The 12,818-nt window shown below is 38.5% G+C and overlaps 1 protein-coding gene across 8 annotated transcripts in view; it reads right to left on the bottom strand.

The window, feature by feature from the left end:
- Positions 1-12,818, bottom strand: part of adgrl3.1 (adhesion G protein-coupled receptor L3.1) — a 161,387-nt gene that overhangs the window by 73,376 nt on the left and 75,193 nt on the right. For all 8 annotated transcript variants that reach the window (XM_008416710.2, XM_008416760.2, XM_008416742.2 and 5 more), the window contains exons 6-7: positions 9,640-9,654; positions 7,497-8,285 (exon numbers count right to left, since the gene is read on the bottom strand). In XM_008416710.2, the coding sequence (XP_008414932.1) occupies positions 7,497-8,285; positions 9,640-9,654 (804 nt within the window). The remainder of the gene's footprint in view (positions 1-7,496; positions 8,286-9,639; positions 9,655-12,818) is intronic.

The raw sequence follows: 12,818 nt of genomic DNA on the forward strand, positions 1-12,818 counted from the left end.
TGACTTTCATCTGCAGAACGTTATAGAATTTTCTTGAATGTTGTGGCTACAGAAATAAAACTTAATTTGTGCTTGTCTTTTTATATTGCTTTTTATTATAGAGTCTCATATCATATATATCAAACTGGAATGTGACTCGTGTATATCTATGTAGCATACACTATTTACCTTTTTAATCTGATTTGAGAAGAGCTATGCAAATACTTTATTATTACCACCTTTATTAACTTTCTTCCTACAAGTCAGGTCAAACATGGCGATTCACAATTACTTTATTTTTTATTCTAACTCAAGGCTGTGGTTTCTGTACAGTAGAACATGCAAACCTAAGTGCAGTATCATCCCAAAGGGTGAGGAAAAAAACACTGAAAGAAAACCAAATAAAGCATTTTGTACAACTTCAGCATATACCAATTTTCCCAGATATAAAATAACAGAAATCTAGCCCAGTGGGGTAGCTGTGGAAATAGAAAAGAGAGAAAAATGCAAAGTGGGGAATAACAATGCGTGTGAGTTGGCATGTTCGCTGGTTTAGCCCCGTTCGCCCCACCCATCTTCAAGATGCAGAAAACATGAATAATTTTGTGACTTTGTTGGGAAAACTTTCTAAAGTGTGGCAAGGCAGACTCGAGGTGATAAATTATTCAAATGTTTCATCGGAGCCATGCTGCTTGCGTAGGGCAAAGTCTCTATAATATGCATGTAAGAAGACATGATGAAACAACTCCATAAACAGCAGAGAGTAAGTCGGTGCTGGGGGACTGCAGCTGGAAGAAAGGGGTGATGCGAAGACAAGCGACTTTGACTCCGACTTTACATAGGCATTCATGCACCAGGCCTCTATAATATATACATCTGAGGGTGCTTGATGAAACCACCCTGTGATGCTGGATAGGAGAAGAGAAGGAGGGCAGATTATGTGTGAGATAGGAATGAGAAAGAAAAAAGAAAAAAAAAAGAAAAAAACAATCATTTAAAGAGAAAGATGTATGAGACAGAGAGAGGAAATGTTAAGATTCCTGCCATTGTGAGTCTATGTTTATGTGTGAGAAACACAGGGAGAAAGAATGGGGATTTAACAGCAAAGGAATAAAACACAAACAGACAAGGGAAACAATAGATGAAGAGAGGCACTTTGCTTTTTTGTAAAGAATCTAGGGAGAAGGAAAATAGATTTAAAAAAAAGATCATAACCTACTCTATTATACAGCTGCTGTATGTTCTGCGATTAAACTTCAATGTTATTTGTTAAACCATAGTAAATTAAACATGTAAGGTGCCATGTGACTTTCTTTTGGTGTTTGACTTCATTTGCTCACAGACAATCTCCAGAGATGTATGCAGCAGAAAAGCAGTGGTGAATCAGTTTGTGACTGTTTTTCAATCAATTCAGCTCATTCTGACCAGTGACCGCCTGCTTGGAAATTCAAAGCATCTGATTTATGAGCTTAGCATGCTTAAGTGTTTCATGGTTGCAGTAACAGCAAAGACTCTTTAGTGTCAAAGTGGCTGCTGAGTGACTGTGAGGTTTCTAAAGTGAAGCACAGATATGTGAAGTTCAAAAGGACAATGTATTTTGAGACATGCCTATGTTTCAGTCAGGCTGCAAAAGAGAGAGCAAGACTTCTGGCAGATAATAGCTTATCATTTTAAACTTTCAGCTTTTCTGATGGAACTTTCTGGATTTTTAAACATGGCCGCCTTTTGGATATCTTGAAGTTTAGCTAAAGACTTACAATCTCATTTCACTTGGAGAATGGACAAACTTGTGATATCGACTATACTAAACATGCTAAACGACAATACAAGATGCTAAAGAGACTTTAAAAAAAATCACCAATATGAAATAATTTTTTTATTTTAAAACAATGAAAAGCTGCTTTACAATGATTGCTCTATTGTGAACACATTCACTTATGTTTCTTACATTAATATTGTTAAAGAAAAATGGTAATGGGCTCAACTTAAAACTAGCAACTTAAAGCTTTACGACGACTGATGAGTGTAAACTGGCCGCAAAATTATCTCCGGTAAATGTGCTTTTATTCCTTTTAGTCAGTTTTTGTCGATACTTTACCCTTTCAGAACTTTAAACACGTATTTATAAGTCAGTATTGTGTTCGTCTAAATTTATCTAACAAGTTATTGTAGTAATAAATATTAAATAAAGTATAGATTCATTCTCCATGCACTACTTCTCTAGCTTGCTACATGTTTGTTTCAACACAGTGCTGTCTTTTAAATGGGACAGTCGAGGAGAAATTAAATTATAGCCATCTTTGGCAGCTTAACAATCGCCACGTGTGTTTTTTCATTAATGGAAAAATTCCTAAACAGACAAGACTTGTAAACAATAGGAAGAACTTTAGGGTGCCCTTTAGTTTAGATTTAAACAATTAACTAACAGCTTGCACCAGTCACACAGAGGTTAGGGGGTTATTCCTTGCTTTACACAACCAGAGAAATCTGTGTTCAGTCTCCCACTGAGATGTTAATGAAAACGTTTTCAACCTTAGAAACAGCATGAAGATATTGTTGGAGTTGACGCTACTGCAGTACAGTTTCAAACCCTAAAAATTGACAATAATTTTTAAAATAATTACTAATTAAACTAAGTTGAACCCAAAATACAAAAGTTTGCGAGATATCAGATCCAACCCAAGAAGCACATGACATATGTAAAACCTTTAAAGGGAGTGCAAGTTCTTTTTAGCTTCACTGTCGTACTTTTAAATCCCTAAAAAAATGTGGAGGATACTCCTGGAGGATGCTTAGTCAGTTGTTTAACATTTTTGGTAATGATAAACATATAGGCATGACAGAAATATATTTTTTAATCACTAGGCATTCTGACTTTGTACTAAACGACTGATAATAATTATAACTAATGGCACAATTTTTTTCAGATCAAAAAGGAACAGTCAAGGACTCCTCCATCTGGGATGTTTTTTTATTTTTATTTGTTTGTTTCACTGTATAGCACAGTAAGTAATTTGTGACTCTGAATCTATGGATCTATCCAGTTTTTTACTCCATTCTGAACCTACTCACACAAGTTGTTTTTTCTCAAACTAACAGTGGTCACACACACACACACACGCACACACACATCTAAAAACTGAATTTCAATTCAACAAGCTACACTGCCTCTGATACACAGGCAATTCTATATAACTATCAAATGAGGAGTCTGTGCAACTGCAACACAAAAAATAGTTCTCTGTTGTGTTTATTTGACAGAGGCAAGCTTCATTACAGAGATAAAAAGAAGCTGCTGAATAGTAAACCAAACTAACTGCCAAACAGATGGATGGAAAATGCTAGAGTTTCTTAGCGGATCACACAGTTTCGTAATGAATCGAAGGAGAATGTGGATGAAGGCCATTAAATATTTGTTCTCTAATATTTTGTGCAATAGTTTTCATTAACAGAACACCATGCAGAATGCATTTCAAAAAGATATCCTCACTTAGTTGTCAAGCATGTCCCAGACTCCTTAGCATACAGGAGTCTCACTGCAGCCAACAGGTAATGTAGCAGACAATGCATTAATGCACTTTCAGTAGAAAGCTTTGGAAATATTATTTATAATAGACATAGACATATTTTGGGAAAACTATATGTTTGTTGTCAAAAAATTATTTTTTTAAAACCATATTTAAAGAATCTGAAATTAATGTATAATATTCTCCTCAAAGTTTGAATAGCTAGTTCAATAGTTTTTCTAATGCAAGAAGAATTAATTACAGAGTTAAGGTTTCATTAATCTCAAACTGTGTTTTAAAATATGTCTATTGAATTCAGAATGATCTAATACCGGTTTGATGAATCCAATGAGTTCACATTTTAAAGTACTGATGAACAAATGTGTTTCAGTGTCACAGAATAAAATCAGTAATTGCCCACTAATGTCAACAAGCTGCTCTCATCGGATTATGACCAAACAATTTAAAAACGGAGGCTTTTTCAGGACTTATCTTAACCAAATTTTATCAATTTCATTTCACCACCACCTGAACATATTCTTATTATTATTTAGTACCATGTGAAATATAAATGTAAGATAACAATATCCCCTCGTTTCGCTGTGTTGAATTTATTTTGTCCATCCAGTTAAAGATTTGTATTGACATGACTGTCACTCGGTGGTAGATTAGTCACCTTCCAATTGGAAGGTTTTTGGTTTGATTCCAGTTTCCTTCTGTCACATGTTGATGCGTCCCTTGCCAGGATACCTAACCCAACCCAACCCACTTTTTTACCAATCTGTGTAGAAAGGCACTGTATAATTTGAGTCAGATTACAATTTATCACATTGATTTTCATGTGGAAAAGAAAAGATTAGACGTTAAAATAACAATTAACTTTACAAACTTGTAAAATATCCTCATTGGAAGCTTACCTAAGATTAAGATTACCAAGCAATCTTTTCTCAGTGTAAAGTAGCTTATTAAGGTTTAATCAGTGTAGGAAATTTCACATTTATGGAGGATGATATGGTCTCCATAGTAATGGCAAGATAGCCATTTAGTTTGGAATTGACAACAAATGCTAACTTTATCATCGTGTGCAGCTAATGGCTATTTTCACAGTGATTGCAATCATTTGGATCTTGATGCAATTTTTACAAGTTTATTAAAACAATATCCACATTCCATTGTAAGCAATGTACAGTCAGTCCAAAAGGTCTGTATCCACACAGGTCCTAAAATGTACCTACCAGAACTCTGGTATTTCACCCGTTGTGTTATAATGTTTCAGTAACCTGACGGAAACTTCAGTTCAGTTTTCTGGCATTCTCTTTGTACCTGGCCTGCTAAATTTAAGTGTGCCAAGGAAACTGTGCTCCTTTTCCGGCATGCCGAACCCGAACAATCCCAGAGCCTCAGAGGGAACTCTTTCAAACCGCCTGCCTTTGTTATCCAGCTGGGTAGACACAACTAAGTAATTGGTGCTTCTCTGTTGTTGCCCAATTACTCTCTGTCCTCGGTGGCCAACCTCGTCTCTTTCTTAGACCATGGCCCATTTCCTGTCTCATTTCATATCTTAAGAAGTCCACATAAGCGAAAACAAAAACAGGGAGTACATTAGGCTACAACAGTAATGAGCTGAAACATTCTGAAAGACCCTTTTCTCACTGTGTTTTCTGAATAGACTAAGAAAAAGGAACAAGAAAAAAAATGCCAAAGCTGGAACATGGTAAGTTTGCTTTCAACGTTTAGCTCAATGCTTCACGCATTTGAAGGGAAAAAGTGACATTAGGAGGAGTTCTTCTCTTCAGGTTTCACAGAGATAAAGGCCACACAGTAGTGTCAACATGCACCAGATTAAATCTTTGGAGCATTGATCAGTCGCTTTATTTTCTGGAGAATGAGAGAATCATGTAGTTAAGGTAGTTAATTTATTCTTTGTCCTCCCTAAGTGAGACAGGAGAACGAGGACGCACGTAAAAAGAGTGATGTTCAATTGATTGTATGTATTTATCTCCGTCTGGTCAGCACTCTGGCTTGTTGCTATGCACTGGAGGTCATTCTCCACACTGAATCCCCATTGATCTCCACTTTAGAGCCTCCCAAGACACCGTAAGCTCTATAATAGGTATGATGTCACCTTAATAATGAATAAACACTCATGAACGAAACAGCAATTCATGCTTTACATATATTATTACGCGCGCATACTCATCATTATGCGCATCTACAAACACACTCACAAACAAGCACATTTCTACAGCATAGCATCACACATACAAAACCCCTCACACACACACTGATCGGTAGAAACCAAGTTTACAGCTGCCTCTCTCTATAATTTCTTGTACTGCGCTGCCTAACTGCATGTAAGAGCATGCGTTAATTCAGACATCATTTAATAAGACACGCAGCCAGACTGCCTTGACCACTCCATAGAAAGGTGCTGAAAGGCAATTACGCTGGGCAAATAGCCCTTTAGGCTCCTGGGGCTGAAGCCCTTCCATCCATCCAAGGGGAAAGATGAACAGGAGGTCGAACTTACAACTCATACCAGAGCTAAAGTAAGACACGATTTAAGTTAGACAGTATTTTGACCTTTTCAAACAAGCCCAACTGTGCCAGCTGAAATATATGTATAGATGTAGATATGCAAGTGGAAACTTTTTTGGAATAGAAAAAAAAAAAACTTCATTAATGACATTTCAACTAAATTGAAATCTTAAGTCAGAGGATGGACCCAAGCAAACAATTACTAACTAACTTTATGTTAAATTCAACACAACTGTAAATCCAGCAAACAAATCTGGATTAAGACCAATTTGACATTTACGTCGCACAAAGTGATGGTAATTAGGATGGTGGCAGGCTTAAAAAAAAAAATCTGAGGCTCTGAATGTTTAAATGTGCACCTGATATCAACCGTCATAGACAGTCATATATCTTTACTGCTGTGGGCTTGTTTATCTTAAAAATTCAGAGAAACTATGTTAAGCACATGGCCACATACCCAATTTGAAATACCATATTTGAAACAATCACTATCTGGATTGGGGAGATTGTGCAAAGAGGAATAGTCAAATCTAACTTTATTAAAGTCCGGGGTTAGGAGGGTGTGGTTTTGTACAGCACAGTGCGGCTAATAAAATGTTGAGTCTGAATTATTTATTTTAGCAAATAGCTCCAGAGTTTCGAATTGTGATTCAAGTTGTGTCATCTTGTGAAATAAAAGGTGAAGACTTGCTAAACATCAGCCATAAATTAAATTGGCAGATAGTGGTGTTTCAATTTCCCCCACTATTTTGGAACTGAAAAAATAAATATCAAAGTCCTGCTTTCATAATATTGGATAGACCTTTGCAGAGTTCTTAAAGCGTAAAAAGTGACAGTATGCTGTAGCAAACTCATATGAATGGGGCTAAAGAAAACTATAATGAACGTCAAGCAGAGGATGTGAGATCTTTCATCATACACGGATATTTCTGTTCATCCTCCATGCAGACATTCTGGGCTACATTCTGTACGAATGCTCAACGGTCATGGGAAGAGAAAGTTGGCGAGTGGAAAGGTGTTTGAAGCTCAGCATAGACCTGTCTGAGCACTAATCTTCTAAACGGCGGAGATCTAGGTAGATTTTTTATGTCTCTTATTTCTAGAAATAGCAACACGACTGATAACTCTGTTCCAATAGCATATCAGGGAGCAGTAGTGAAGGTACACTGGAGCTGATTTATTTGTCATTGGGATGTATTTTCAGTTCAGAACATGTGCACTGTAGATTGCAGGGAGGAGGTGAAAAACAGTCATAAGTGAGAGTCATGGCAGCACAGATGGAGCAATATTTTTTTCTACTTTTTCCAAGTAATTTCACAGAATTAAGTACTGAAAGAAGATCAGTGCCTATAAACATTCCATATGTCACAGCTGAAAAAACACTTCTCAATAAAATACCTCATGTGGAATCAAAAATGACAGAAGAAACGAGAAGAGATGCGGTTATTGAGGGAGATCCTCCATTGAACTTACCATTGTTGCCAAAGTCCAGTGAATACTTGACCACGTGGTAGTTATTCCACACGTACAGCAGATTGTCTCTTGGGTTGTAATCCACTGCAGCTATATACTGGTAGGAGTTAGGGAACGGTATATTAACTGTTGTTTCTTTGCTTTTGTCCGTGTTGTACATGTAGTCAATCTTGTTTCCTGTCCCCTCATTGTCGTCATCTTCGTACACGGTCTTAACGACGTACAGAACGCCGCAGATCATGAAAGCGTTGGAAGCAGAGCGCTTGTCATAGCTGGTGTCCCAGGAGCCCTCGATGCGAAGGGTGTAAGGGTTAAGCTGGCTCACCACAATGCGTCCGTTGTTCTGCTCTGTTGCGTAGATCACCCACAGCCCATTTTCATCCACAGCGAGGTCAATGTCCGACTTTCCCCCCCAACGGTACGGAGAGGTGTCATGGTAGTTGGCGTTGGCGATGATGGCCTCGCCGCTTTTGATCCGCGTGCGAAGGTCGAACTTTACGATGTTGCGGGTGCGCTCTTTGTTAAAGAATAGCGCACCGTCGTAGACCACAAAGCCGGTCCCGTCTACTCGGTGTGGCAGTTTGTATGTGGTGGTGGGGCGGCCTGCAATGAAATCCTCTTTGGACGAATACTCAGTAAGTGTGTCTGTGCGGTACGGGGTCCAGGGCATGTAGTATATCTTATCAGAGGCTTGAAGCGGATCTTTGCACCATGCACCTGACTGGTGGTCAGACTCAAAGAGATGTTCACTTTGGTACACTCCTCGTAGAATGCCCGGGCACAGAAATACTGAGGAAAATGAGGATAATTACACATTACATAAGCCTCACCCACATAGTGATATATGTCAAACATTTCCTGACAAAGTTTGTGCTCTGTTTTTCTTCACTGTTATTGACACTACAAGAGTGGCAGCCTGTTACAGCAGCTTCGACCCCGTTGAGGGTTAAAAGGGTATATTTTGTTACTTTGCTGCTGTAACAAGTTAATGTCTTTACTGTGAGATTAATAAAGGATTATTCTATTCCGTTCTATTCTATTATTACTTGGAAGTTCTTGGAATAACTGGTGCCCTGGACAACCCTCTACTTCTGCAGCCCATGGAGTTCCCCATCAAATCCCACCCCACCAGTGACCAATCGTGAACATGAACACTACAAAAGTTGTTTTGTTTGGTACCATTTTGCACTACTGACAAAACTTTTTTTTTTTCAATTGTCCCCCTCAAAACCATGCTGTGCTTGGTGGTGAACCATATGGTCCATATTTAAAAAAACAGCACTGATTGCAAGTGAATGATACTCGCATTGTTAAAGCAGAGCAGCACCATCCCTTACTTTCAACATATTACATTCTGGTATCGCAGTTATGTGATAAAGAGAAAATAGCACCCTTTGTTCTACTTCCACTCTTTCCTTCGGTTCCCCTTCCTCACTCCCTCCTAAAGTCCTGATTAGCCTCACAATGCTTCCTCCGCTTCTCTCCTTTTTTCTATTTCCGTCAGTCAGCGCCAGTTTCAGAAGCGGGCACATCTTTAATCGTCTGCTGTTTTTGCAGTTGCTACAATAACTGTTTTCCCATTCCATCCTCAGCCTTCCCGTCGAGGAATACTGAGGTCATGTTTAATGAGGGATGTGGGACATGGAGTCAATTCTGGGAAGCCGCTGCAACCAATCATAGAGGTCTGTGTAATTTAACTGGAATGCTGTCACATCAGCGCGGCAGATACAGACATGCCAGATGTGGCAGATGGGGTTTTCCCATTCTTCTCGATAGAGCAATTCCAGATTTCACACGAAAGCCTGGGAATATTGATTGAATAGTCAATAGCTTCTCAAAGTACTGGCGTCAGCTCAGCTTTTGAAATAGTAAATGTCAATGTAATTCTCTTCTCAATGGCTCATTATAAAAATGTACTCCAGTGGCAAGATGGAGAAGTGACATTTCCCACAATAGCATAGAATAATCCGACTCAAGAATATGTCTAATGAGATGCAGTGTTTCTAATTTTCCACCAAATGCTGCTTTGCTACAGAAGGCTATCTTTAAAGGAAATGTCCTCTTGCCAAAAGTACAAAGCATTCAATCTGATCAAAAAGTGACACCCACACCCTGATTTTGCACGTGTGTTTGATTGACTTACCTTTTTGTTCGACTTCTGCATGAGCCACAGGCAAACGATTTGAAGAAGGAAAAAAATGCAGAGAACAAGGGAGAGAAAGAGACAAGAGACAAAAATAGATTAATGATGCAATAATAAGGAAATCACGATAATACAATCTTGGATCTCCATAATCGTCCTCATATTTCATCCTAACCTTGTGAGAGTGCCAGGATGCTCTCCATGTGTGATTGGTAATAACATTACACAAGCGTCTGAGGAGGCAGCACTGCAACAGGAAAGCTATCTGACAGGATTGCATCTCGCATATGTTGCACACGCATATGGAGACGGGAAGCAGAGATGCACATGGCAGACAGATGCGCACAAAGATGGAGAGGGGATACCCGGATGAAGCAGGAGCTTGGCACAACATGGGGGAAACAGGAATGTTTTTGCTCTACCCCTAGTGGTCTCACCCCTTTGTGCAGAACAAAATAGAGCAAAACAAACTGACCTGAGATAATGAGCTCTTTAATGTATGCTAATAGCAGCGGAGCAATGAAAACTAGAAAATTGATGTGATTAGTGGGATTGCATTTCAGTGGCCTAGCCAAAAGTGCTACATAATAGTGCTTTCTGATCCACAGTGGCCCAGCTGGTGATTTGTGAATGGCATGTCATTTTTGTGAGTATGGGTGTGCAAGCATGTGTGTGTGTGTGTGTGTGTGTGTGTGTGTGTGTGTGTGTGTGTGTGTGTGTGTGTGTGTGTGTGTGTGTGTGTGTGTGCGTGCGCGTGTGCGTGTGTGTGTGTGTGTGAAGGTGGAAGCTGATTTGCTTTAACTACAACACTAGGGGTGTCACTATTCATCCACCTCATAGGATGAGACAATACATGATTTTGGGTTAATAAGTAACAGGCAAGACAACATTTAATCAATATCTTCCAAAATGAGAATAATTTTTACAAATCAAAGACTGTTTAAAATTTAAAAGAAATATCAGCCCAGGTCTGACCAGTTTACATATTGCAGTTTTTAGCTTGTCTAATTCTAAGGAGGCCAGATAATGTCACCAAGCATCTATAATGCTCTCTTTCTATCTTTGTAATTGTCCTAACAAATAAAAAATATTTTTCTATATACAAACCTTCTTTTGTTTTAAACACATTTGCTGTAAAATTTGTTAAGAGCTATTAATAATGAAAGTGTAAGAAGTTTCCTCTGGACAGTTTTGTTGGTCAATCACAGAGCTAACTGTATTGACATTGTTTTTATTTATTGTTTTTTCCATCCATTTCCAAATCTTGTTGATAAATTAAGTTTTCTTAGTTGTTCTAGTTATTTGTGTGAATGAAAATACACAAATGACTACTTCCAATAGACGTTTTCTTTTCAAACTCTGTAATTCTTAATAATTGTTACAGCTGCATCGAACAGATTCAAAACAGCATATTGCTGCTCTTTCACCTGTTCAAACTGATTTATCCCCCCTTTTTTTATATAAATTTGTTGTTATTTGGCCAATGGTAGGAGCAAATGTCAACCCAACAGTGATCTCTGAATATTGGAAGATCTCATAATATGACTCCAATTCTCTTTCTCTGCTCAATCTGCAGAGCTTCAGAGCACCCTGCAGCAAAATGTGCATACTTGCAAGAAAACCTCTTAAACATATGAATTTCATTCCACCTTGGTCCCTGGGGAACCCATGTGGAATGTGAATATAGCAGAAAACCTAATCCTGCAGGCTGTGCCCCGGTGTCTTTCAAGACTGTTAGAGACCTGCTGGATGGAAGTAGTCCCCTGAGATGAGAGAGGAAAGGAGGAGAGAAGAGAAGGAGTGGAGAGTCCTCAAAGGAAAAAACATTTTGCAAAACTTCTGCATGACACATGTTTATATATAGTGCACATGCACCACATTTGCACTCTCCATGCATAAATTCTTCAACACACTGATGCCTGAACTCATCACCAAGAACAAGACAAACACAAATGCATGTCACACACACACACACACACACGCACACGCACACACACGCACACACGCGCACCCGCACGCACACACACGCAACCATTAAATCCTTGGCTCATGAAAAATGCATGGTAACTGGTGCAGCTTAGCACAACTCCAGATAAATAAGCAATCTCTGGAAGAAGATCGTGTTGATGTCAAAACCCAACACAAGTGTGCACAAGCATGTGTGCATGTGTGTCGTTTTGAGTTAAGATATAAAATGGTTCGCCACATGCAGGCAACTCCCTCGTGAGAACTGGGAAGGAAAGCAGATAGCCTGTCTGTGTAGCAGGGTGGGTGTGAGTGTGTGACAGAAGCACTGTTATCTGTGAATTTAAAGGTACAGTTAAGGATTTTTGAAGAGAGGTTCAGATTCTTGGCCGTAGGCAGAAATGCACAAGTCCGAATTTTGCTTTGAATATGCTATTCCTGTTTCTATTTAGGAGCTACATATATCATATTAAGAATAATTAATACAAGACTATCATTCAGGGTTTAAATATGAGTCAAAACAAAGACAAAATGATGACAGAGTTCATTTTTAAACTGCTTTGAGCATCTTTTATTAGTGACTTCTGTGGTTAGCTTAGCAAATATTACAAAAACTTATTTTAAATCAAAGATTCATAACATTTCAAAATCCCGCATATTTTATGACAAAAGCTGAAAGTTCCAAAGGATAGAACATAATAGCATATGTGTTCCAATATGTTCAGCCTTCCCATAATCTGCTGAATGTCTCACTCTGTCCTGCAGCTTGACCTGCTCAGTGGCTCCATTGGTTGCTCAAATTAGTCAGTCCCTGAAACTGAAGTTAACAGCTAGTCTAAGAGCTGCCAAGATTTCAAGTAAACACAAAATGGTGTTTACTTGAAATCTCCATAATTATTTTTGCCACTGCTTTGTTTTTACATCAGACAGTAGAAATGAGTGGAAACGTTTTACATGCGCCATTCCCAAGTGTTTCACATAGGAAAATCATTGGCGCTACACTGATGTTTTTACCAGCTACTGCGTAAATTACAAGTTTAAAAATAATAAAACGGCATTAGTAAAATCATTAGTAATTCTTATAACATCAAAGCTGAAAGAGTTGAAATAAGAAAGAAGTCTGCTTTGGTCTTCTCTTCAGCATTAGCTTCAGTCAACAAATATGTGTGCATATTGAATGAGAAAGCAAAGAGAGTTATGAATTTTAGCCTTTT

Source organism: Poecilia reticulata, linkage group LG1 (genome assembly GCF_000633615.1).
Source record: "Poecilia reticulata strain Guanapo linkage group LG1, Guppy_female_1.0+MT, whole genome shotgun sequence".
In the NCBI taxonomy this organism is placed as follows: Eukaryota; Metazoa; Chordata; class Actinopteri; order Cyprinodontiformes; family Poeciliidae; genus Poecilia; species Poecilia reticulata.